Source organism: Labeo rohita, chromosome 4, assembly GCF_022985175.1.
Source record: "Labeo rohita strain BAU-BD-2019 chromosome 4, IGBB_LRoh.1.0, whole genome shotgun sequence".
NCBI classification, from domain to species: domain Eukaryota; kingdom Metazoa; phylum Chordata; class Actinopteri; order Cypriniformes; family Cyprinidae; genus Labeo; species Labeo rohita.
Genome location: NC_066872.1, coordinates 23,106,754 through 23,134,315, shown reverse-complemented (window position 1 = coordinate 23,134,315; position 27,562 = coordinate 23,106,754). Strand labels below are relative to the sequence as shown.

The window sequence follows — 27,562 nt, the reverse complement described above, 5'->3', positions numbered from 1 at the left end:
CAGGAAAAAGAAAATACAGTTGTCTCTTGTGGTCTCTAAGGACAGTTTACTGCTTCTGAGCTATTAATGACAGCAGTCCCTGGTTTGTGACCAACTTGTTTACAGAGCGATGCGAAGCCAGGTTTTTTGGGAGGGCCCAGAAGTGCTTTTTTTGTGCAAATGCATGAAATGGTTGAGCATTGAAAATGTGTTCATGTAACAGTCAGTTTTCTCATGCTTATGCCCATCCACACTGACCTACAGTGTGGATGGGCATAAGCATGAGAAAACTGACTGTTGGGGCTTGATTTACCCAAACCTCTTCTTTCATAAGCGTTTGCAGTTGATGCAAAAGTTTTACAGGTTTTTAGCTCTTACTTGAAACCTTTGGATGACTTTCCTTTGTATATATTCAGAGAAGTGAACTAAGCTCATCTGTCTTTGAAATGAAAGGTGATGTGTGCCCTTCTGAAGTCTTCAAGATGTGACATTTCCAATGCGGAAACTTGTGTGCATTGACCTGTTACTGCTATTGTGGTCGTGGCGTCGTACCCTACTGTTACCTCGGCCAAAATCCTTTCTCACGCTTCCATCAAATCACTGGGCTATTTCATTCATGTTTGGCCAGAAGCTATGAAAGCCGTGCTGTCAGGGCCGTGAGCTTGCTTGAGAGTGCTCGCTCAGAGTGAGGTGAACCCAGCTCAGTCGTCTTTGAACTCACAGAGAGGCCTGTAGATGGAGGACTTCAGGAAGTCTTGTTTGGTGCAGTGAATTGACTTCAGACGGAGCATACTCATGGAAACTTTTTTTTTTCTGACTTGAGCTTGTCAAAGTAAATTTTATAGGTCATATGTAGTTGAAATAAAAATGTTATATTCCAGGCTATTCCTTCCTTGAGAAGTGCAAACACTTGAAATGCACAATAAATGTTTAGCATATTGGTTGATGTTATGTTATATATATTTTTTTAGTGTTATATTATATTTATTTAGTTAAAATGTTTTAGTGTCATCCAGTATTGGATATTTAACTGAGTATGCTTATACGCACACAATTAAACAATTAAAAACAATTAAACAACACAGTTAAACACACAGTTAAACACTTTTTTTTTTTTTAACTTTCCAATTCCATTTGATGCTGCTAGTGGCACAAAATTACCTTTTTTGAAATAATGTGTGCAAATCCTAAAGCAGCGTAACTTATACAATTTCTTCATACTTTGTTTTAAATATTCAGTAAAATCATATTTTATTGAACACTTTGCTGGGCTTTTTTTGCTCAAGCGAGGTTTCAGCGATTGGAAATTTAAAGTTATTCTTATTCTCTGTTTTGCCAAGTGCTCGATTTTGGACCCTAGTGTGAATTCCTCAACAGAGGCCAGGAATAGAATGTAATTCATCCCATGCATTTTTAATGCATAACCAAATAGTCTGAAAATGACTGCTCGCACTCTTTCCCTCCCTCGCCGACTCTGACAATCTGTGTCATACTAACTCACCTTAAAGATCTTGATGGCCCGAATTAGCCAAGTCTGAATGATGAATATTTCATAGGCTTTTGAAAACAAAAAAAGAGTACCTTCCCTTGTATCTCTCAGGGAGATGGTTTCTGTGCCATTCACAGTGCATTGTGAGTTTTTCTTGATCTGTGCTGCTTGTTGTTGTCACACTTCTGCTTTACACGCTGACTCATGTTCTTCAGAGTACCTTTTTTTTACCCTCCACCGCTCCTCACAAAAACCTCTACACAGTAAACAAAAATCCTCTGTACTGCAGTGAGCAGTACATCAAAGCTTGAGGTCTCTGGAACTGCCCGGCTTCAGTGTGAATTTTCATTCCCTTACCTAATAATTTTGCTCTAATAAAGGAGTTTCAGTGCATATGTATGGAAAAAACTTTGGATAATGTCCTGGATTGTTTCTTTATTTTTCATGGCACATTGTGAACTTTTTTGTGTGTGTTATCTAATTTGGTTAGGAACTTTTACATTCTCTTTGAATGCTATGAATGAAGGCCATGGGCATTAGACTACACAAAATTTGGTGTAGGATTTGCCTTAAAAGTAATGATAAAAAAATAAATAAATGAATACAGTTAAAAGGAAAATAAAAAATTAAATGTCAAGTTACATTTTGAATTACAAATTAAACTTTAAAGTAGAAAGACTGAAATAGTAAAACACACTTCATTAATCGTTGTTGTATTTACAACTTTGGATTGCTTGAAAAAAGCCAGGAAACAATTTTAAGAAATTACTTTTAAATTGCACTGAAATTTTACAAATAATTACAAAGAGACAGCAAGTAACACGTTAAATTACAGATGAAAGGCTGACGTAGAAAAACGAAAATAGTAAAAAATGCTCCAATAATCTTTGTTGTAAGCCACATCTAAAATCTCCAAAACTGAGGTTTTCCAATTAATTTTATGGTACATTTCCCTGAAGTTTCCTCTGTCTGAGTATGTAATGAACAACTCAAAGACGCACAGTAAGCTTTTTGTGGGCCGCTCCCCTGGCTCTTCCTGCTGTTTACAGAGTCTACGGCTGTCACAGAGACAGGTGTGATTTCTCAGGACACCTATTTTAGTGATATCTGTCAGTTTGTAGGAAAAAATTATACATGCGATTCCAAAACTGTTTACAGCATCTTTAATTTAACTCATTTAAATCACTTATCTTTGTATAAAGTTCGGGAGAAGCTTCTGGTTACTTGGCAGGCTTCAAATTTTGTGCAATTCCCAGGCTATACCCTCAAAACCTAGTGAGCAGCCTCATTAGACAGCAGTTTTGGGAATCGTAAGCATTCTGTCAAATTCTAGGCAACATTGCATACAACCTTTTATAGAATGAGCTACTTTCGGTATGCATTGTTACAAGTTCAGTCGTTAATCCAAGATGGCAGACAAATCCTAAGAGAAATGTCATTGTTGAATAATATAATATAATATAATATAATATAACGTAATATAATGTAATATAACACATATGTTAAGTGTGCGTATATTATTATTATTTGCATTGTTTGTTTTATTTTTAGTATTATATATTTTATCCAGAGAGAATCAGTCATATTCATTCATTCATTCATTCATTTATTCTGTTCAAATATTTACCAAAAATGTACTGAATAGACTAGATACACTTAAATACATTTAAATACATGTTTAGTTGATGTTAACATGTGTCCATTACAGCAAAAAAGGATGATGTCAAACCTTAAAGTATCCTAAAAATGGTGCATGTGACTTGCGCACTACATTCCAAATATTATTTTCTAATGGTTCAATTAAGTTATAATTTATCGAAAACCTTCACATTTTTCTTATCTCTGTGTGGCTTGTTCATGTGAGAAGTAGAGATTCTCAAACTAAAAATTCTTTCAAGTCAGATCAGTTGATCCAGTTCTCAAGCAAGTTCCACTTACTGACTTGGACTGGTCGCTTTATAAAAACTGTCAAATGGCTTCAGAAGACCTCATCATATGACACTTTAATGATGCTTTTATTGTGCTTTGGTGTGCTTTTCGAAGCTTGAAAGCTTCCGTTCCTATGGGAACTAGATGCATGAAAAGTATAAAACCTGTGGTCAGTTTAGTTCTATAAAACTATAAGCAAATGTGCAAGGGGTGAAGGATATCTAGAATTTTCTTAGTGACAGGTGTTACAATTATGTGGAAATCTGTAGATGCAGGGGCATAGTGTCTGGGTATGCAGGGTATGCAGGTGCGTATGGGCCCGGGCAGATTGGGGGCCTGCCATGCCGAGGGGGAACTTTTAATTGAAGCCCTGGCCCGAGACACTCAGGCGCTAGCCCGGCTCTTGTCCGACAGCTTATCAGAACAGAACCTGTGTCTATTACACAGCTGCTGTTGCAGCCATTAAAATAATTTAGTTTTGGTTTTTAATGGCAAAGTGGCTATATTTCTTTTTGTTTCTTTATTAAGTTAATTTAGAAATATGTTTGGAACATTTTATGTTTGTTAAATCCAAGCTTTTAATTTTTTAAAGTAACAACCAAATGGCCGGCTGCAATGTGTTGAGCATATGTTTGATCAATTTAGCCTTTTCAACACAGCTTGCCTAAAATAAAATATATAGACATAAAACACATGATGCATTTCACAATATTAATTTAAACACTTAACCTAGATAATGGTGCACTGTTAGATGCATATCAAATTGTTTGTGTGGAGATTGGAAGCTAAAGCGCGCTTTGAAGGACATGGAAGCACCAGAGCAATCGCTTGCTTTTTTGTTTTTCTTAATAACAGTTGAAACTTAAAATACACCGTCATTTGTGTGCAGTCACAATATCAACAAAACGTTGTGCTTTCGTAAAATAAAGAAAACAAACATGCGCTATCTGTGCATCCGTCTCTTGTCTTGAGGAGGAGCACTTCACAAAAATTATCCAAAACTCAGCGAATATTTGCCTCACAGACATGATAAATATATCTATAGAATGCTTAATAAAACATATATAAATATTATAAATGTTTTAATAAAATTGTTATATTGCATAAAATTAATGTGAAAATTGGGGGAAGGGGGGGGGATATAAATATTTTGCATATGGGCCCGGGGCTGACTTGTGTAGATGGTAATATACTATGTGGGAAAACTAAAAACATGAAAATATTAAAGATTCTGCCCCCTATTAGCTTTGCCACGTTAACGTTGACTGTGAAGATGGGCAGAGGAATCACTGTTTGCACCGCTTGCATGCCTAGCCATTTTGTTTCCGTATTTGTTTAGTTACTGTTTTCCAAACGCAGTCAGCCATGTCGGAATTAGACTGTTTATCTTAGTAAGTTTTGAGATAGTAAGTCTCTATAGACATATCACACATATCATAGTTTTACTAACATACTGATACGGCCTTATCACTGAGGCAGAGTTGCATTATTTGCAGTGGCAGCATCATACACAGTGTCTTCCCCTCAGTCCAATTACACTTTCAGTATGTCTTAGTCTACTTGAAACTGAAAACAGTAATAGTCCCTCTGTGGTCCTTTAACGCACTGGAAGTGTATCACAGCCATCTGCTGTATGTTCGTACGTGTATATCGTAGGCATGCAAAAGCTATTGCGCTTCTTGCTGTCCTTGCTACAATTACCCTTGTCTTTGGCTATATTATTCCTTAGTGTGGGTGTAAACACGTTCATAACGCTAACACATAACAATATGAGCGTTTCGAGTGTTCAGTTCTCTATTCATTTCCCTTGAGTGAATCCTAAGGCAACCTCACATTTCCAGCGGTACGCATACAGTATGTGCTGATTTAATGTTTGAAGCCTTGCTCTGTCATAATACAGTTTGTTACCCAGCAGGTGGTTTTGTAGTTTCCTTCCCACCGAACGCATCAGTAGCGTGGCCTTCAATTATTGAGCTAGCACGCACAGCTGAAAGTGAACAGGGATGTTTCATGACCCATCACAGTCAATAGAAGTCAGCGAGCTAAAGAATAAATGTGTGCGCGTATGTCTACATTGCCCACAGCAAGGTCTTATGCTCTTTACTGTACAACCACATCACATACTCAGTACTGCGGTGCGTTTGTTGGGTTTCTCAGCAGGGAGACTTATTAGAAGCCCAAGGCAAGCAAGGAGTCTCTTTTAATGTTGTGTGCTCACACCTCTAACTGCACGTCACACATCTGGGCGCTGACTTTGGCGAGACGCCCCCCAGGATGAGTGTTTGATATTGCCGACAAACCTCATCATTTCATAAGCTGTTATGTGGTCTGCCTTTAGGGGGAGCTCTGGGATTTTTCTCTGGGATTCATCTTCTCGGTCCACATTCTCAGTTATGTTCAAGCCCCAGCTGAAACCGTTTTCTGTCTGAGGACTGTTTGGAAAAACGAGTCATCATGTGCGGCTATGTGTGAAGCATGATAGCGTCTGCGCTAAAGAGCGTGGTGTCCCTGGCTCCACCGGTTGGTGATTGAGTCGAGAGACTGGCGGTCTTGCACCGTCTCGTACAGACTTCTCTGTGCTATAGAGCCAGGGGGACTTCACAACGGTTTGCTGGCGTGCCGTGAATTAGCAGATTCAGCTCGAGCGCTTCGCAATGGTTGATGCGTTCCTGCTGTTCACGGGCGCTTGTTAGCCCTGTACAGTTTAGCAAAACTCCCCCAGCTCAAGCCTTTTGCCTCCGTAATGAGCTAGAAGATTGCTTCTGCTAGGACAGGCTCATCTGCAGTACCTCCCTAAGGAAAGAAACACTAGCTTTAGCCAATTCCGACTACACTCTTCTGCATATTCCTAAAGGCTTGAATACCAATGAAATCTTCCCAGATCTAAAAAAAAAACATCTGAGCTTTTCCTTTTCAACACGTGCTGTTCACAGATTCGGTGTTGCATGTGTATGTGTTGTATACGTCTGTGCACCAAGCTGTAGTTCCATTCTTCTTACTCCTCATCCGTGTTGAATCCTGATCTAAAACCTCACCGTAAGGCACACTGGACAGAATCTTCCCAACGGGGATTTGGACCTGCGACCTGAATCCCTTTACCTGTCCCGTGGGGTTCCCCCTAATGATTGCCCTATGTTTTCTGACACAGAAAAGGCAGTACCCAGAAGGCAAGGTCCAGGTCACCAGCACAGCCCCTTGAACATCAATATTTCATCACTTCTTACTTTAAATCTCCTCAGCTAGCTCCTTCGTAGTTCCTGCTCAATCACTTACCGAGCAACAGCTCACCGGGTGCCCTGCACTCAATCATTTACGATAAAAATGTTAGCAAAAGTCAACCCTGCTGCGCCCCACTTGAGCTGAAGCTGACTTCGGTGAATGGCTGTGGACAAATTCTCTCTATAATCGAACGAGACTTCGTAGTTCTCAGACAAAATATTGCTTGCAGAGAACTTGCTATTCCTATATTCCTTATTCCTTGAGGATTAGTTCTCACAAAAATGAAAAAAATTGCCATCATTTACTCAAGTTGGAACACAAAAGGAGAACTTTAAAGAGTTGTACTGGTTGTTCTTTTTCCATTACAGCCAAAAACGACTGTGTGCTGTTACTTATTACTTAACCCATTTGTTTAATTTATTATTGACTGAAAACCTTGACATCTGTCTCAGCTCTCTTTGGCACATTGGCACAGTAGATATTCTCAAACTAATTATTCTTTCAAGTCAGATCGGTTGGTCCAGATTTCAGCTGAGTTAAACTCACTGACTCGATCTGGTCTCAGCAGTTAACAGCTTGGCGGAAGAGGGCAAGGTTTTCCATTAATATCATCTTAAATTTTGATTCCTCACACAAAACTTAGAGCTTGTGGAACATATATGACTTCAGAAGTCATATGACACTTTAATGATACCTTTACGGTCTTTTTTGATACTTGAAAGCTTCAGTTCCTATGGGAACTAGGTGCATGGAAAAGTATAAAACCTGTGGTGAGATATAGTTCTTTGTCTGTGCTCACTCTCTTTCTCTCGCCCTCTCTAAGTACATTGCCCTCTCTTCCTGGCTAAAGAAAGCCCTGTCATCTTTGGTTTCGCATTTGTGTTGTCAAAAGTCAAGTTAAAAATAGTCCAAACTTTTTAAGTCCTTGCGGACTGTGTATAGGTTCGCCCGACAGCAAAGGCCAGAACTCTGTGTAACTTAAATTGGAAGGACACTTTTGGGTGATGAAGAGCAAAGAGCCCAGAACTGCACTGGCCTCCTGGATCAAACAGAGGCTCACCAACTTGATGAGAGATCAGTCTTACAATCTTATATTGAGTTTTATATATATATCAGGGTTTTTTTTTTTTTAATATAAGGTCAGGTTTTTTAAATGTAAAATATTAAAAATCCACCAAGGCTGCATTTATTTAATTAAAAATAAAGTAAAACAGTTATATTGTAATATATTACAATGTAAAATAATTATTTTCTATTTTAATATATTTAAAAAAATGATTTATTCTTGCACATTTTCAGCAGCCATTACTCCTGTCTTCAGTATCACACGATCCTTCAGAAATTATAATAATTTAACTTATTGAAACAAGTGCTTATTAATATCTTGTGGAAACTTGTATTATTCATTCATTCATTTGCATCCCTTATGAAAATGAACCATGATTTCATTATAGTAAAAGTGTAGTAACCATGTTTTTTTGGTGCATTAATTACCATTTGTGCAACCATAGTTTTGCTACAAATACCATGGTTAAACTATGATTAGTGTAGCAAGACCATGGTTAATTTGTGCTTACCATTGTTTTTTGGTTTTGCTTGTAGTAAAACCAGGGTTGCCAGGTTTACTCAACAAAACCCTCCCAATTGCTACTCAAAACTAGCCCAAAACTAGCCCAATCACATTTCGAGGGGGGTCCGCCATTAAAAATTACGTTCCTGGGGATAAACCTCAACCCGCGGATATCAAAAACAACCCACGGCAACAGTGTTAAAGTAGCCCAATTCCATGGGAAATCCTCTGCAACACTGAGTAAAACCAATGGATTCTTCAAGGACTAGAAAGTTAAAAAGAACAATTATTTGAAATAGAAATCTTTTGAAACATTGTCAATGTATTCATAGCCAGTTTCAGTCAATGTAATGCAGTTTTAAAAAAAAAAAAAAAAAATCTTGCTGACCCCAAACCTTTGAACGCTAGTAGTGTATATTAAATTTCATACTTTAATAGCATGCCTAATATTTACTTGATCAACTACAACAGGATAACTAACATTACAGCCAGCTCCCCGGAGGAGTCCAAGGGTGGTAACATTTTGACAGTGGCTTACATCTGAAGAGGTGAACATTTACACAGTCGTTCACATTGAAACTGTTGTCCCTGTCTGAAATCTTGCACTCATCCATTCTTAAACGTGTGCTCTTATATCAACACCAGGTCATGACTCGTCATAAGTGTCATGTTTGTTGCTTTTTGATGTTCCGCTGAAAGATATACACATCCTTTCAAATTATAGAGGTCTCCCTTTGACATTTGACTGCACACATGCTCCCAGACAGTGGGCGATATTTTTTTCCCCCTACTGACAGCAGGAGTCTCACATCTCGCAGGTAGAGAGAGGTTTAATAAAGTAATAAAGCACAGTAGCAGAGAGCGTGTCACAGCTTGATACCCTCAGACGGTCATCTTCCCTGCTGCTCTGATTAAGGCCGGTAGGTTACACCAATAGGCAATCATCACCCTGAACATAACTCAGAGCGACCCACTCCATTTCATCTGCGCGCTCTCTCTCTTTTCTTGCTTGGGGCTGAAGGATGGGTAGATATGAATGTTGTGAGCTGTTCGATGTCAGATCTACTCCATCTCAACAGACTTGTTGGTAAATCTAGAGTGTGTTTGCATGAACAAGAAGCATGCTTAATATTAGAACTGACTCTCTAAGGATCTTGGTGATGGAAGTATGAACTGACTGCAGGCTTTTTCGCTAACCAATGATCTCCAGTGCTTGTCATCAAAAATCTGCCAAACCGCTCTGACTGCTACATTGCTGTTTATCTTGATGATGTACCTCAGATCTGTGCCCCAGAAGAATTTAAGTTATGGCTGTAAGCTTACACTTGTATTTACATGAGAATCCGTCAAGACGTTACGAGGTTCTGCTTTGAACGACTACCGCTGTGAGCATGTTTGTCAAGAGTGATTTGCAAAGACTTGAATTGATCTCGTAATGTAATTAGTAGTGCTCACTAAAGACTTGGACAAATGTTGATAACTTGTCCCTCATGTGCTACAAGCATTAATGATCATTGAAGTTATGGAACTTATTGATGAAAGATGTTCTATACAATTTCAATGCAGGACTTCCCGATACATGGATATGACGGTGTTTTAATGCCACATGAAAAAAATAAATAAATAAATAATTTACAAGATTAAAGTAGTAAAAATTTGAGAATTAAGTCGAAATATTTTAAGAATAAAGTTGCAATTACAAAAATAAAGTCGAAATATTTAGATTTTATTCTCAAAATATTTCAACTTTATTTCGAGAATGAAGTCAAAACATTTCGAGAATGAAGTTGAAAAGTTTCGAGAATAAAGTCAAAATCATTCGAGAATAAAGCCGAGATTAAAGAATCTCAAGAATAAAGTCGAGAATAAAGTCTAAATATTTTGAGAATAAAGTCGAAATTATGAAAATAAAGTCTAAATATTTTGACTTTATTCTCGTAATTTCGATTTTATTCTCAAAATATTTAGACTTTATTTTGAGAATGAAGTCAAAACGTTTCGAGAATGAAGTCAAAAAGTTTTGATAATAAAGTCAAAATCATTCGAGAATAAAGTCGAGATTAAAGAATCTCGAGAATAAAGTAGAGATTAAAGTTGTAAAATTTTGAGAATAAAGTTGAAATATTGAGAATAAAGTCGAAATTATGAGAATAAAGTCAAAATATTTAGACTTCATTCTCGTAATTTCGACTTTATTCTCAAAATATTTCAACTTTATTTATTTTGAGAATAAAGTCAAAATGTTTCGAGGATGAAGTCGAAAGATCGTTCGAGGATGAAGTCGAAAGATCGTTCGAGGATGAAGTCGAAAGATCGTTCGAGGATGAAGTCGAAAGATCGTTCGAGGATGAAGTCGAAAGATCGTTCGAGGATGAAGTCGAAAGATCGTTCGAGGATGAAGTCGAAAGATCGTTCGAGGATGAAGTCGAAAGATCGTTCGAGGATAAAGTCGAAAGATCGTTCGAGGATAAAGTCGAAAGATCGTTCGAGGATAAAGTCGAAAGATCGTTCGAGGATAAAGTCGAAAGATCGTTCGAGGATAAAGTCGAAAGATCGTTCGAGGATAAAGTTGAAATCTTTCAAGAGTAAAATCATAGCAATTAAGGTTATAATATTTTGAGAGTAACCCTGTGCATGCAAATGGCCCAGATTGGGAGCATCGGGAGAAGTTGCCAGGCCACTGGAATTTATTTGAATATATGTGGGATTATTAGCAGAAATCAGACCATGTGTTATACCCACAGGGACAGTATGCTTGGAAATAATATTTCACTTCTTCGATGGCATTCATAAGGCCTATTTTGTGCACCAGCCATCCAATAATAGCAATAAGCTTTGTGCTTTTGGTACTTCGAATATATACAAAGTCTCAGCTTTCAAAACCTGTCAGTTTTATAGAGAAATACAGGCAATGTGTATGCAATAATGTGTTTTTCACGCTCTTTAATGTGGCAGGACAGATTGTTGCCATTTCGATTACAGTGAGACATTTATTGCTTTAAATCATACTGTTCTCTTTGTAAAAATTCTACCACCTACTCCTCAAAAACTTCTGTGGCATCCAGTCTTTCATTTCTCACAAGTATTTAATTAAAAACAGCAATAAAACGTTCTAAAGATTGAAGTGGACTCCATCTCGTTAACATAAGTTATATTGTTGTCTTTTCTGAGGTATATAAGTGACTATTCATAAGCTGTTTTATTCACGTATAAAACAGTAAATGATTGGAAATAATATTTAATGTTGTCTGTTCATTATTTGTAGCTCCACTTTCAAATTCTGTCAGCTTTATAATGAAATACAAGTTAAAAATGTGTTTTTCCTCTTTAGTTCATGTTTATAGAACAATATAAACATGAAGAAACATCTGAAGAATATACTTTCAAAATGTTGTAACTTTAAATTCGTAATTGCTACAAATTAATTCTTGTAATTTTAACTTTATTCTCAAAATATTTTGACTTTATTCTCTAAACACTTAGACTTTATTCTCGTAATTTTGACTTTATTCTCATCATTCGACTTTTCTCTAAATATTATGACTTTAATCTCACAATCTGTTTTTTAGGTTAGATTTGACTAATCACATTTGTGGTCTTATTCTTATCTAGCACACAATATGACATGGTGATTATTCACTAAATTTTTAAAGATATTTTTGTCAAAAGCCAAATGTATAGTATAATAGCAGTAACTTTTGCACAGGCAAGCACCACTCACATTGCATAATATGTGAAGTGTAATGGTTATTATAATTTCTCAGCTGTAACTGTGGTGCACAGGCGTAAAAATTCTTGGAACAGGTAATCATGGACTACATGTGTTGAGTTTGTCCTCGTTTCAAACTTATCCCACCTGAAGTGTGTCACCAGGTCTTGCGTCAGAACGTTCCAGAATGGACCACTGTGTCTGTTCCCCCACTGGCCCCATTAATTAAGGCCCATCATCAACCGTTCGCCCCCCGAGGGAGAGACAGACAAAATAATTAAAATGATCAATGAAGAGAAACTACAGCCCATCTAAAGGTGAACCCAGCCTTCACTCCCACATAAAACTAGACCACAGGCTTTGAAAAAACACACTAATAACACATATACCTTCTCAAAACCCATAGCAGCTTTTGTTTATATGACAATGATTATATTTAGACATAGGTAGTACCCTCTGCTTAAGCACAAATTGCATTTTGCATCATAAAGGAATAGTTCACCCGAAAATGTTATGTAATCGCTGTCATCACTTTCACCCTCATGTCACTCTAAACCCTCTGTGGAACACATAGGAGAGATGCATCCAGGCTGCTCTTTTTTAATACAACGAACACGGATGGTTACAAGGGACTGTCAAACTCCAAAAAGGACTATAAAATAGCTTTGCGTGAGGAACAGACCTTCCACTCCGCTGCAGCTCTCAAATCTCATTTGAACATGCATGTAATTCATATTTGGCATGTCAAAACACGCAATTCCAAATGTGACATCAGTGACACCAAACAGTGATGTTTTTTTACCAATGCAACCAAGTTTGAATTTGTAAAAGGACAAATTATATTTGAGCAGTGTTGTTAACTGCAAATAACTGAAGCTAATTGAGAATAAACTGAAATAATATATATAGTAGATAAAAACTTTAAAGGAAAAGTCCACTTCCACAACAACAATTAAAACAACAAATAATTTACTCTTGTCATCCAAGATGTTCATGTAGTTCTTTCTTCAGTCGTAAAGAAATTATGTTTTTTGAGGAAAACATTTCAGCATTTTTCTTTATATAATGGACTGATATGGTGCCCCGATTTAGAACTTCCAAAATGCAGTTTAACTGCAGCTTCAAACAATCCCAAATGCAGTTATAAATGATCCCAGCAGAGAAAGAAGGGTCTTATCTAGCAAAACGATCAGTTATTTAAAAAAAAATAATACAATTTATATGCGTTTTAATGCCAAATGCTTGTCTTGTCTTACTTGTCTGGACTGTTTTTGTTCTGGTTCATGACGGTTAGTGTATGTCAAAAACTCCCGTCTCATGTTCTCCCTCAACTTCGAAATCGTCCTATATCGCTGTTTTACCTTTTTTGTTAAGGGTGTTTGATCTTCTTTGCAAGTTCACTTTGCAAAAACTAGGTCGGAACTTCTGCAGTGATGTCGGATGATTTTCAAATGATTTTTGAAGTTAAGGGAGAAAATACCGACATACCCTAACTGTCTTGAGTCAGAATGCACAGAGTTCGGGGGAGAGAAAGGCAAGACGAGCGTTTGACATTAAAAAGTATTTAAATTGTATTATTTTAATGAAAATAACCAATCGTTTCGCTAGATAAGAGCCTTCTTTCTCGGCTGGGATTGTTTACAACCGCATTTGGGATCGTTTGAAGCCGCATTTAAACTGCATTTTGGAAGTTCAACATCGGGGCACCATACCACTTCATTATATGGAGAAAAATGCAGAAATGTTTTCCTCAAAAAACATAATTTCTTTACAACTGAAGAAAGAAAGACATGGACATCTTGGATGACAAGGGGGTGAGTACATTATATGTAAATCTTTGTTTTGGAAGTGGACTTTCTTCTTTAAACTTAAAAAACTTAAAAATTAAAAACAAACAAACAAACAAAAAGAAGAAAAAAAAAAAAATATATATATATATATATATATATATAAAATGAAACCTCAAAATATTATTAAATAATTTTTGTAACACTTACAGTAAGTTTCATTAGTTAACATTAGTTTAGTTAACATGAACTAAGAATGAGCAGTACTTCTACAGCATTTATTAATCTTAGTTAATGTTAATTTCAGCATTTACTAATGCATTATTAAAAACTAAATTTGTTTGTAAGCATTAGTTAGTTAATAGTTAATAGTTAATAGTTAGTTATGCACTGTGAATTAACATGAAATAACAATGAACGACTGTATTTTCAATAGCTAACATTAACAAAGGATAATAAATACTGTAATAAATGTATTGTTTGTTCATGTTGGTTAATACATTAACTAATGTTAACTAATGGAACCTTATTGTAAAATGTAACTATATTTTTATATAAATAATATGACATCTGTTTAGGGAAGGTAATGACAGTTTAAATGTAATTCTGTTCCTAACACAAACATCAAAGACCTTAGTATAATATGGACAAATTATACTGTGCATTTACAACCCCTGGTTACTTTTTCATCTGTTAGCGTATCGGTTTGTTTATTTCTCAGAAAAGTGCAACTTGGACGTTGTTCAGCATCAATTGTGATGACTCATGGAAAAATGAAAGTCATTTAGGTTTTAAACAACATGAGAATTAGTAAATAATAACAGAATATAAAATGTTTGGGTGAATTAAAAATGTGTTAGAATGCTCAAAAGAAAATGAGAAAAAGGCGTCTTATCAACAGCCCACCTGTTTGTTTATTTATGTAAACAACTGTTTCCAGGGATTAAGTCTTTTAACAAAATAAAATTAGTGGTGCATGTCATTAGCAGTGATTCCGACAACACTTCCTGTTATAAATACGTGGAAGAAAACCAGAGCTCTGCATTATAGAGGCAGAAGTTCATCCCCGCACAGCTGAACATATGCAGATGCCCTTGCAGCCCGGCCTTGTCTATTGAGTGTCTAATTAAGTGCATTTCACGCTTGTGTGGTCACTTTGACGAGGAGGTGACTGAGAATGACTGCGGGGTAATTGGACTGGATGTAACGTGCGCAGTCTCGAAACCACTTCCTGCCACCTTTGCCGTATACCGTGCTGTTTGTGTGTGAGTGCTTTAACACACGGTACAGTTGGGAAGATTTCCATTGCCCGCATTTACCCTTGAAGAGGAGACCTGTCCTTCCTGTTTATTGCTGGAAGAAACGCGTCCATTGATTTTCATTAGGACCCTCCTGTCCGTGTCTGGCATTGCAGATAATCTTCCCTCCTCTGCGTGTAAAGCTCAGTGCACCTCCAGCTGGAGCCCGTTACGCCACGTGGGCTCCTCAGGTGGCATCTCTTAGCCAGACTTTTGGCTAGCGGCATGAACCTCCCGTGTAAAGGAAGACGTTGTCTTACTGATATGTCAAGTGAACGATAGGTCTGAGATAGGACAAGTAGCTTCAAATACGACATTCACCCCTGGTTTCACAGACAAAGCTTAAGCATAGTCTTAGACTAAAATGTAAGTCTGAGCTGCTTAAACTGAAAAAAACTTGCACTGACTCATCTTAAAAAATATCAGTGCCTTTCTTTTGTCTCAAGATGCACACCAGATGCACATCATGGTTTTTTTTTCCTCAAAGGCACATTTACAAAAATTACTTGTACTAATTAAACTATGGCCTAATCCTGGTTTAGTCTAATCCCTGTCTGTGAAACCGGGCCGTAGTATCTTTAAATAAACTTAAACTTGCTTCAAACTAACGTTTTTATTGTTAAAATTATGATAATTTTTGCAGTACAGATATGATGTGATAAAGTGGCTGTTTTGGCTTATTTGGCACCAGTGAAGTCTCATTAGTCCAATACGCATATGTTGTCTTTGTCTGTGATTGTGTTGCATCACTTTTGCTTTCAAGTGTGGACATACGGTGTCAGAAAAAAAGGTACAGTTCTGTCGTTGGGGCGATACCCTAAGGTGAAAGTGAAAAGGTACAAATATGTACTTTTAAAGTACTAAAATGTACCTTTAAGGTACTAATATGTGCTGTTTAGGGGTAGGTAAGATACCAAAATGTACCTTTTCACTTTTGTACCTTAGGGTACCGCCCCAGCGACAGAACTGTACCTTTTATCTGAGAGTGTATGACTTAATTGACACTCCTTGCTTTGACTGCAGCTTATTTCTATGACAGTATGTTCGTTTTCAGATGAAGAATGGGTTGGTTCAGAAGGGTTATCATAATACAAGGTGTTTCAGAAGGATTACTTACACCACTTTGTGTCCCATTCAGCAGACACAAGGCCTTGTTAAAGGGTTGCTATTATTATACCCGCTAGGCCTTCACGTAAAGGCTCATCTTGTTTTAGCCTGCCCTTTAATTTCATTGTTTTATTTCAGCACCATCAGAAAATGTGTCAAGAAGCCTAAATGAGGAGATGGGATAAGTGGTGAGAAAAATAAAAATGAGAAACGTGAAAGGTCAAACTAAATAGAGGATTTTTTTTCTTTGATCTCTTAATAATAAAAAATCTAGTATAAACTCAGATACACTGGTTTCCTTCTTTTTTCCTAAGGAGATCATATTGCACAATTATGTAGCACTTCATCTGTTTCATCTGAAGTCTGCTTTTAATACTAGCCAAGGGTTCTTGCAAGGTTCATTCGTTTAGTTTTTCAAGACCATTTTTTGTGTTTGCCACTGTACCTTAAAGGGATAGTTCACCAAAAAAAAGAAAATTCTGTCATTAATTACTCAACCTCATTTCGTATCCAAACCTGAACACAAATTAAAATATTTTCAATGAAATCCGAAAGCTTTCTGACCCTATCAATTTAGTTTTTTTATATAATATTTTGTAAATGTACACAATTCATATGTATAAATTGTGAACTGGCTATTTTCAATCGCTGTACAGTTAAACAGACAGGAAAAAGACACTGCAAAAGCATGTAACAGTTAATTGAACGGCAAATATACTAATACAAGTTTGAGTGTATTTGATGTAACTTAACTTGATACACCAAAAATTACAAAGTAAAGCAGAAAAACTTTTCATCAACTTATGAATCCTTAGCAGTTCTTCTAAGAACCCCACTTTGGGAAACCTTGAGTTACCTTATTAGTATCATATTAATGTATTTAGTATTTTTTTAATTAATTTATTTAGCATTTTATTTGTATTAAACCAAGCTGGTAGGCAAATGTGGGTGGTCATATGTTAATGAGCTCATGATTGTGAGGTCACAATGCAAATGTCAAAATGCAAATCAATATGACCCCTTTAATCGGAGACTTCATTCTTTCTCTCATCTTTATGTTCACAGGCAGAGCCCGAAGGATTCTCTCATTTCCATTTGTACGTGTGTGCTGCCTTCCTGGTGCGATGGAGGAAAGAGATACTAGAGGAGAAAGATTTCCAGGTAAGATGGTGTTTTGTGTCATTTTGTGCGGTCCCTGAGCCGCAGTGTTTCGTCCTTGCATGAGCCCCCTCCTCCCTCATTAACTTGCGGGGTCGTGGGGTCAGTGCGCCTGCATTAGTGTGATGACAACAGCAGCTGCTGTAAGGTGACATTGCACCGTCCCTTTGAGACTCTTCTATTTCCTGTCCCCTCTCACACTCACTCGTTCCATGCGATTGAGAGGTAAAGGGTTTAGGCATGGAGGCTTGGAGAGGGCAGATGTGTCACCAGACGTACAATATGAGTTTGCTTATATAACCAAAAGTCCCATGTCTATTACTGAATTCTTGTGTCACTCTTTTTCTCATCCTGTCAATCAATTAATCAAGTGCCAGTTTTTTTTTTCCTCTCTCCATGAAAGTCATGATAATATTTAAAATATCTTCTTGCCTTCTACTCAGATTTATCAGATTAGAGCTGGGCGATAATATTGTTATATTTTGCAATTATACAAGCAATCAAGCAGTTGAGATTTGCTATGTAGTATATTTCACCCTAAATGAGAATACTGTATGTATACAGATAAAGTTTCATGTAAAATTTATTCAATTTTATATACAGAGCTATACTGTATAAATGATATGAGCGCTTATGCAGATGATTTGCTATATATATTTAGGGGTTCAAGCGCGTAACACTGAAACCCTATTGTAATTGTTAGAATAGTCACGGATCAACGTGAGACCAAACCGTAATTAGTAGAGACTTGAAACTTTAGGGATGCTAGTACTTACACTGCCTACAATGGCCCAATTGGCCTGACGGGGGCACTACAGCAAACAAAAGTACGACATCACTTATAACCCTTAAACCGTCAGTCGCCAGCTCAAGTGTCTTATGTCGTTGGAATTCTTAGCTCACGCCAGACAAAACGCACGCCTCAGAATCGATCGTGAGCCTGGCAAAATTTGTTGGTGTTTCACATTTTTTGAAAAACTTACTTTTGTGAATTATTTCTAGGTTTTTCACTTGATCGGATCCAAACCAGTGCAGAAAGATTCTCTTTTGACTCACCGTCACAAAGGAACGCCAAAACATCCATAAAGGGGCAGGGCCACTTTTAGTAAAATGCCTATAACTCCTGAACGGAATGAGGTATCTTCGCCAAACGCAGAACACTTGTGTAAGAGCACAATTTGAGGTCACAGAAAAAAAATGGCTACTTGGTGGCACTATAAGGGGGAAAAAAACATTAAAATACAACCATTCGTCCTATCAACATGAAAATCAGTTTGCACAGTCTTGGTCCGAAGTGCCATAAGTATCTACAAAGATATTTGCGTATCTCAAAAAACATGGCTGGCATAGGCCAATGAATTTTGAGCACCTGTTAGACAAGGTTAACAGAGGGTGATCAGAATGAAACTTGGTGGGCCTGTTTGACTCACAGCCCCGAAGGTCTGAGAGAAATTTCAAAGAAATCAGCTACTGGGGATATCACATTTTTCAAGGGCACAAACAATTGTATGTCACATAGTTTTTCACACACAGTATTTGTGTCATACGATAGAACTCTTCATTTCGGATGAACTTTGCCTCAAAAACCACCGCTCAGTCAAATCATTTGTTAAAATGATTGAGAAGATGTTAAAAAAAAAAATACTTTTGCAAAGTAGTCCTAGATTTTTTACTAAATCTGGAAAAAAAACATTGCAGTACAATTCTCTGTACTCTCTAGGCCAATAATTATCAAAAAAAGTTAAAATTTACCCATTGGGAAGCTATAACTGGGTCGTTCAGAAAAGGGGCCTGTCCGAATTTGCCCAAAATCCTATAAAGCCTAAAGAAAAACTCAAAACTTCACGAAACCTGCTGAGCAACAGGTGATTCTAAACAAGCGTGCTGTTTTTAGGGAATCGGCTGGCACTATAACAGTCATAACCTGGATTTACCAAAAATACTTTTTAAATCATTGATTTAGGTGCTTACAAGCTTGCTAAATAATGTATTTTTTTCATATGTGCTTAAATGCCTTAAAGCGCTTGAACCCCGCTAATCGCTGCTTGCAGCTATATTATATATTGCTTTACGGGAGTATACTGTATATATGCAGGTGAAATAGGATGCACTATATCCAACTTTATATATATATATATATATATATATATATATATCTCTGGGTGATAATATAGTTTACACTGTTCAACAATATAACAATCAATCATTTGAGATTTGTTATATAGCATATACCACATATAAACCAAATGTTTTAATATGCATTGTCTTATTTTATAGTTTTACCAGGAAAATCATAAATTACAAAAAATGTGTCTTTGTAATAAACATGTAATAACTGTCTCTGAAAGTCATTTACAGGTTAGCATTACTCACCCAAAAATTATACTTTACTCACACTTATGTCATTCTAAATGCATATAATCTTTTTTTTTTTTTTTTTTTTTTCCCTATGTGGAACACAAAGAATTAAAAAAACACTATGATTGAATCACTGAGTCACTGACCACAAGTGAACATCAGAAACAGATCAGTAAATAAATTCTCTTTTGAGGTATTTCTTTTTTTTTTCAAAGTTTACAAATGCGAACTTTCATTCCGGTGTTGAATACCCACTGTCCACCATTCAGTCCTTATGAGTTCCTAATAATCAAGTCACGTCCTTCTTTTGACTTGGCCTATCAAATATTCAGTTTGAATCAGAATTACGTAATTTTACAGGTTTGAAAATCATTCAAAATGCAGAAATCCGAGTGAATCCGAATACTACTTTTTTCTTTCTAAATCTTTGCCTTCTCTTTAAACTTGCATCTCTGTGGAGTGAATAGACCACTCAGTTTGTATGTGTGTGTGTGTGTGTGTGTGTGTGTGTGTTGTTGAATATGCAGCGAGTCAGTGGTGTGTATCAGCAGTGTGTTGTGGGGCGGTTGATTTATTGTGTTTACAGTGCCCAGTGATTCAGAATTATCCCCTGCACCAGCTCTGCAGCACACGGCTGCTGTTTGGCATTCAGACAACAGCCCCGGGCCTCCGTCTTTACCCGCCTGTGCCATGTGTCAGCAGAGAGATTATTTTTTCTATTCTGTCTCCTTATCCTTTTGTTTCACCGTATATTCTTTTCCTTTTTCGCTGGTTTGTTTTCACATACATGACCGTTGAGAAGCGATACCCTATTGTGCCCTGCAAGACTGTCCTGACATAGACCAGTTAGAGGTATAGTGGTGTTTTGGGAGATCTGTGGCGAAGAAGTTGACTTTGCTGTGCCCTAACCTATGATTTCACCTCCTCCAGTGCAATCTGTTCAGGTCAAGCTGCCCGAGACAAACAGTTCCCACTACAATTCATTGCTGCTTCTTGCCTTTTTTGAAGGAAAGAAGCAGGGAAGGCTGCTCTTAAAATAATTGGCTAGCTGTTTTCCGGAACATAGTGAGTTGCCTTTCTGTCTACCTAGGCAGATTCATTCTAAGGAAATGAAGAATCTGATTCAGAAGGCTCTACATAGGTAGCAACACCCCATGCGCTCCTCACATTAGGCATACAGATGATTCAACTCTTCTTTTGTTTTCATGATGTTAACATGTTGCTAAGCTAATGACAGTACAGTCAATTATACAAACAGAATTTTGTCAAAATTCTCAGTCTTGGGGAATATCAGGGTCCATGTTGCTGTGCATTCTAGGAATTGCCTACTCTGCGATGGATGCATACCGTATGATGCCTCGGTGCCTCAATGTTTTTAGGTAGACAGCTCATTAGGTTACAAATAGTAATGCAATACACAATTTGGGGGTTCACTAATCCTAACCTTTCATAGTATATTGAATGGATAGTTTGCAAAGTCAAGTAATTTGTTTTAAAAATGAAGATAAAGTGGCCTATCACTGTATTTGAAGTTGAGGTGTGCATTTTTGTAACAATAGCATCACCAAACAGTATAGCAAAAATAATCCGGGTTTCCTGAACACTCTTCCTGTCTTCCATTAGTCGGATAAACAAATGTTGGTCAATGTTAATTAAGCCAGAGTTTTAGTTAGGCTTGTTCACATTGTCATAGAATCAATACAATGGAAAAATCTCTAAAAACAAGTGATTTTCCACAGTAGGTTAAGTTTTAAAATATCTATAAATTTGATTCTTCTTATGAAGATGATTTTGATTCAGCAGGAGAGATTGAGATTGAGATTGAAGGAAAGACCTGACGTGAAGAATTAAATAAGGCTCCATTCAGTGAGTTATGGTTCTATCCCAGCATATCAAACTGTGAAAATTAGTCTTGTCTTTTGGGACACTGGCCTTTCATAGCAGTGGGATTGCAGTATGTGTCTTAAAGATGGCCTCTGGCAGAACTCTTTCTTTCTTTCACTCCATTTAGCCCTACATATATCTTTCTAAAACATTTTTAGAAAGGCATTTTTATTTTGAAATTTGTTCTCATTAGGACAGGCTTCCAAGAAATACTTAAAGTGCCATATTTTCTCAAGAGTTGTACACATGCAGTTTTTCAGGGGAATGAAAAGAGAGATGGATTGATGGGCTTGAATTTTTTAGTGATTTTTTTCAAGTACGTCTTGCACACAGGGAGACTGTATGGAATTGTTTTCCGAGAGATTGAGTGTTGGTTGCTAACTAAGGCTTTCTTAATGAGCACAACAGTTAATGGCTCTTGAAAATGAAAAAAAGAAAACAAAATCAGAAATTGTATAAATCTGTAATTAAAAACATTGCATAATCAGTTGTTGCGGTCATTAAATAGAGCAATTGTTTGCCCAAAAATCACAAAAGGAGATGTGTACTGTGATTTATAGTCTTCCAAGGATGACCAATCTTAAAAATGCACCATAAATGTTAGTCCCATATGAATATTCATCGTCTCCTGAAGTTATACAATTGTACAATTTATCATTATTTGAAATCTTCCTCTTCGCCTTAGTGAAATGTTTTTGTGCTCTCATACAGTCAAATATCAGACACTTTGCATCATGTTAAACTTCAACTGTCATTGATTTCAAACCTGGTGAGACAGATCCTGATGGGTAAGATCAGATCATTTTAGGAACTCGCTTTCATTGTATGAAGAGTAACTTCCTGGATATTCTCCTTTTGTATCCAGAAGTCAGTCAGTTAGTCTCACAAGTTTAAAATTGGATAGAAGTAAGAAAATAACCAGAATTTGACATTTTTGCTTGAACTTCCCCTTTTCAACATAACAGTCTAAATGATGTAGATATCCATGCGGGTTTATTAACGTGTCAGAGGAGTAGGTATTTCTTGTGTTTCACTGTGACTTTTGTCTGACCCCCTGGTATTTCAGGGCATTCGTAATGGCTTCTATTCTTGGCAGGAGGGCAATTAATGAGTATTGAGGCAGGGGGGAAATCTTTACTGGGACAGAGTAAAGGTTAAAAAGACTATACCACAGCGCCCTCATGGAAACCTGCTGTATGAACCAATCTGACCCGCTTTTACCCTCCCTGCACTCCTTATAATGTGCATAATGATATATAGTCATCTTACCTGTAGGTAGGGTTGGGAAAAGAAAACCGTTCTTAATGAGAAATGGTACAGAAAATATATTAGAGCTGAACAATTTTTGTGGTATTTGGTGCACTCAACATTTGCTTTTTTGGCAAAGTGGACATGAAAAAGCAATTGTCAGGTTGTCATTATAATTTCTCTTGGCAATTTGCATGTTCAACTTTCTAGCATATTTCTTGCAGTTAAAAACTGGCTTATTTTGTGGTATATAATTTCTCCTTCACAAAATCGTGCAGATGAAATGCCTCACAGAACTAAGTAGAAAATACAGGTTTACCTAAGCAGACTTAAAGGGTTGGTTCACCCAAAAATAAAAATTTGTCATTAATTACTCACCCTCATGTTATTCCAAAACCATACGTTTCCAGGCCCAGAAAGGTAGTAGGATTGTTAAAATAGTCCATGTGAAATTAGTGGTTCAACCGTAATGTTCAGGGTTTCCGCGTGTCTTAAAAAAGTCTTAAATTGCTTTTCCGTGAATTAAGCCCTTGAAAAGGTCTTAAATCAGAGCAGCAAGTCTTAAATTCATATGATCATGGCATTAATTTTCGTGAGGGATTGTTTATTCAAGTGAAGCGAAAATGTTATTTCTGTGCTACATGGCTTAGGTCACTCAATATTCAGTGAACAGTCTGTGGTAGATGGCGGTATGTGCTGCTTCGTCTGTCAGTCACCCGAAGAAGAACTTGACGTTTTGATTTTTTTTAATAGTAATACAAATCATTTAGTTCAGTTAGAGAACAGACAATACAAAACTGAATCACATTTCATTTATCACGTGAAGCGAGTGAGCTGAGCTGACTGACAAAAAGAGAGAGATGAGAAAGACAAGACGGTGGCAGAAGAGTTTCAAAACGAAATGCAAAAGCGCCTGTTTTAAAAATATTTTGGATTTTGACAAAGCCTGTTGACTTCTGCCATTTATATAAGGTGATAGTGGAAGTTTCATATTTATTTGGTTCCACAGTGTTTTATTTAAACTGTAAGTTATTTTTTATTTTATATTACATTAAGGTGTATGCAACGCTCCCAAGCTTACTTATTCATTTTGCCAATAAATATTCTATGTTTCTTATTTATTTGGTTACATAGTGTTTACTGATTTTTAGTTTTGTATACTTATTTAAACTGTGTAAGTTATTATTTTATATTAGGCTTATAACATGGTGTATTATTATTTGTTTTGTTAATAAAAGTTTGTTACGTTACATTAATACCACTAATTTAAAAGTGAAAGTAAAATGCGCACGGCGCACAGTTTTCATACATTTTCTTTAGTTGGTCTTAAAAAGGTCTTAAAGTCTTAAATTCACCCTCCTAAAACCTGCAGAAACCCTGATGTTATGAAGCTGCGAGAATACTTAAACATGGTAGTTCCATTGCTATTTATGCAGGGTCAGAAAGCTCTCGAATTTCATCAAAAATATCTTAATTTGTGTTGCGCAGATGAACAAAGGTCTTACAGGTTTGGAACGACATGGGTGAGTAATTAATGATGGAATTTTCATTTTTGGGTGAACTAACCCTTTAAAACTGAGAATGACACCTTAACTTACTGAGAGCCCTAGAATGACTAAAAAAGCTGAGAATGACGCCCTGCTGAGAATAACAGCCTGATCTACTTTAAATCAGTGATATATTTCAAGTATATTGCTTACAAAAATGCAGTTTATCAAAATACACAATGGAGAAAGCAAATTTTTGCCCCCATAATACTGTTGTTACAGCATCTGCCAGCATTGGCTAAATGGACCGTGCTAACTAGCTTAAACCTTCACGCCTTGGTTTGTACTCAGTAGTTTATTATGTCCTTCATAAGTATCAGTGTCTACTGCATCATTTCCACACTTGAGAATTAAAAGCTTCAGTTAAGACTCTGCACTCAACGATTCTTTTGAAGCGAAAAAAAAAAACAATGAAAGAAAATAAATTGGACACTGGTGTGTTTTGAAGAGAAGCTCTAATGCTTGGGTAAGTGAGCGTGGAGGCATAATGGCTGCTGATATCTGTGCTCTAAGCTCCTCGTATTCACTGCATCGTACTGCCGATACTAATGACTTTGGTTTTTTCATGCTTAAAATCACATCGAGGCAGGTAAAGATCTGAATGAAAGAGGCACAAGGCCATGTGCAGTTGAACATTGGCTATGAGCTGCCCTCGCCTTCCCTGCAGAGTAGCACGGCAGGTTACAGACAGCCAAATGTCAACCCCTGATGCCATTTAGTGAGGGCAATATGCAGCAAATGAGCTCTCATTAGGGGTTTGTTTATCACGTAATGAGAAAGCCTTTGGTGCAGCTAACGGCCCGAGAACCTCTTCCCTCTTTTGTCTGTGATTACCAATTTACTCTCTTTATCGATGGGATTTCGTTTCGCTTTTTGGAGCCCCGTTGTCTCAAATGCCTGGTAGAATACAAAAATATATACTCTTTTTATTCGTAAATAACCTAAATAACTATTTCAGCAGTCCCTTATCAAAAGAGAATTACTATATCACACAGGCATCTTTGTTTTCCTCCTAGCTCGATAATTGTACTGCCCCCTAATATACCTTTTACCAGAATGCAAGCAAAATATCAATCCAAGGCAAGAGAAATGTGTGTATATGTAATACAATTATATATATATTTTTTTTGTGTCAAAGTCTTGATTGGAATTAATTTATCAAACTTTATTGTAAGTAAAGTCAAAAATCAGGGTACATAACTTTTCCAAACCCTAGTTACATTTGTCTTCTCAGTTAGGATATGTGCAGTTAAACCTTATATTTTTTTATAGGTTGATTCCCTAAAATGCTCTTTATGTAGGCAGCTTACAGTGTTTCGAAACACATCTCGACTCTTCTTCCAGTGGGAGCGTCACTTTGTTTGTTGACATCAGTTATCTTAACCTCTTTTCTCCCGTGATACCTGTTTTCAGGACACGGACAGTCATAACCTTCATTGCAGTCAAGTCTAAATAAACACACATCTTGAACTCACTCTTGCTATTAAGTTTTGCAGTCTCACTCATGTCTCAAAGCTTTAACATGGCAATTCATAGAGTCCTCTCTAACCGCTGAGATGCAGTCGGGTGTGAGCTCAGATAACGCATTTATGCCTGGATGGAAAAGAGGAATCAGAGAAATCAATCTTCCACTTTGGAGTTTTAATGGGTTGATTTAAATGGAGTTTACGGCAGAACGGGAGCTAGTTGAATCACAAAGCAGCGCTTTAATATGTGTGTGCGCACGCCAGCTATCTTTGAAAGAGCGTTGACTGCACAAGTACCCGCTGAAGCCTTAGTGCAAGACCCCAGGGCAGACCGCTGCTATCTCTACAACACATGAAGTGGAAAACATGGAGTTATGTGCAATTATTATGTCCACCATACGCAAATGTGAGGCTTAATTAAAAGGAGGCTATGTATTACGCTGTCCATGAAATGGGCTTGTTTCTTCTATATGATGAACACCTTCATACTGGCTTCATTAGTTGTGCATATTAATAGCTTGTGATGCGCGCTAGCTGGACATGAACATGGACAATATCTGTATGATCCTTTGCTTATTTCTGTGCTTTATTTACGCTTAATTTAAAATTGCAACCAGCTCTTTGGTCAGTATGTTCTGTGTACTTGCCACCCTGTAGTTTTTGGTTGTCTCTCCCCTGCTTCCACCCCGACTTACTCATATCCACAGAAAATAATGAGGCTTTTATATATATATAAATATTTTTTTTCTCCCTGTGGTGGCAAAGCAGAATTTTTTTTATCAGTCATTACTACAGTCACATAATCCTTCAGAAATCATTCTAATATGATTTATCATCAATGCAAGGTCAATAAAGGCATCCTGTAGCTAATGTGTATGTGTTTTTGAAAGACAAATATCCATATTTAAAATGTAAGAATCGCTTTAATCTAGCTTGTGCTAACAGTTGTACACGGAACTTCTGGCTGCTTTGGTAAGGGGCGTGGCAGTACTGAAACACCGTCTAAGCTGTTCACCAATCACAAAGCACTGGGACAGCTAACCAATCACAACACATTTTGTTTTTTGGAAGGAGGGCATTCATCAAACCCAGAACTAATCAAGCCTTTTGTGCCAGGCTCAGGAGAAACGTATTGTTGTAATGTAAATTATGTGAGAAATAAAGTGTTTTTCGAACCACCAAGCATGAAAGCATGTTCTAGTACACCCCCAAAACGAAATCAAGACTTTGTAAAAGAGCATAATAGGACCCCTTTAATTAAAGTTAAAAATACAACCCTAGCTCATTGGAAATACGTGCCTCTATATACATTTTTGCAACACTGTAATTAGGGTTGCCAGGTTTTCGCAACAAACCCCGCCCAATTGCTACTCAAAACTAGCCCAGTCACGTTTTGAGGTCCCCCTTTAAAAATCGCTTTCTAAAGGATAAAATACTTGACCGTGGCACCTTTTTATTACACTGCTTGAAGTAAGTATTGTGGCTGTTCAGATTTCAAATATCCAGGTAAAGGCTACCTGTCGCTAAAGGTTAATACTCTATCGTGTTGGAAATATCCCATACACAAAACCCAACCCTAAACCTAACTGACAGAGTTAACAAATGCATTTGTTGATGCAGCCATGCTGCCATGCTTATGCGGATTTGAGCGGTTTTGTCGAACCGTTATTTCACGGGCCTCGTAATGGAGCTCTTCATCACTCAAGTGCAACGCCGTATCGCATGACCTACCAAGCAAACCTACTGAATTAGAAAACTCATGCATATTAAGCTGTATTTGTGATTTCAACGTTCAAAAGTATCAGTTTTTAAAT

At 37.0% G+C, this 27,562-nt stretch overlaps 1 protein-coding gene across 2 annotated transcripts in view; it reads left to right on the top strand.

Annotated features, from left to right (window-relative positions):
• The window catches only part of tbc1d22a (TBC1 domain family, member 22a), a 153,815-nt gene that overhangs the window by 114,154 nt on the left and 12,099 nt on the right, over positions 1-27,562 (top strand). For both annotated transcript variants that reach the window (XM_051107327.1, XM_051107328.1), the window contains exon 12: positions 17,153-17,248. In XM_051107327.1, the coding sequence (XP_050963284.1) occupies positions 17,153-17,248 (96 nt within the window). The remainder of the gene's footprint in view (positions 1-17,152; positions 17,249-27,562) is intronic.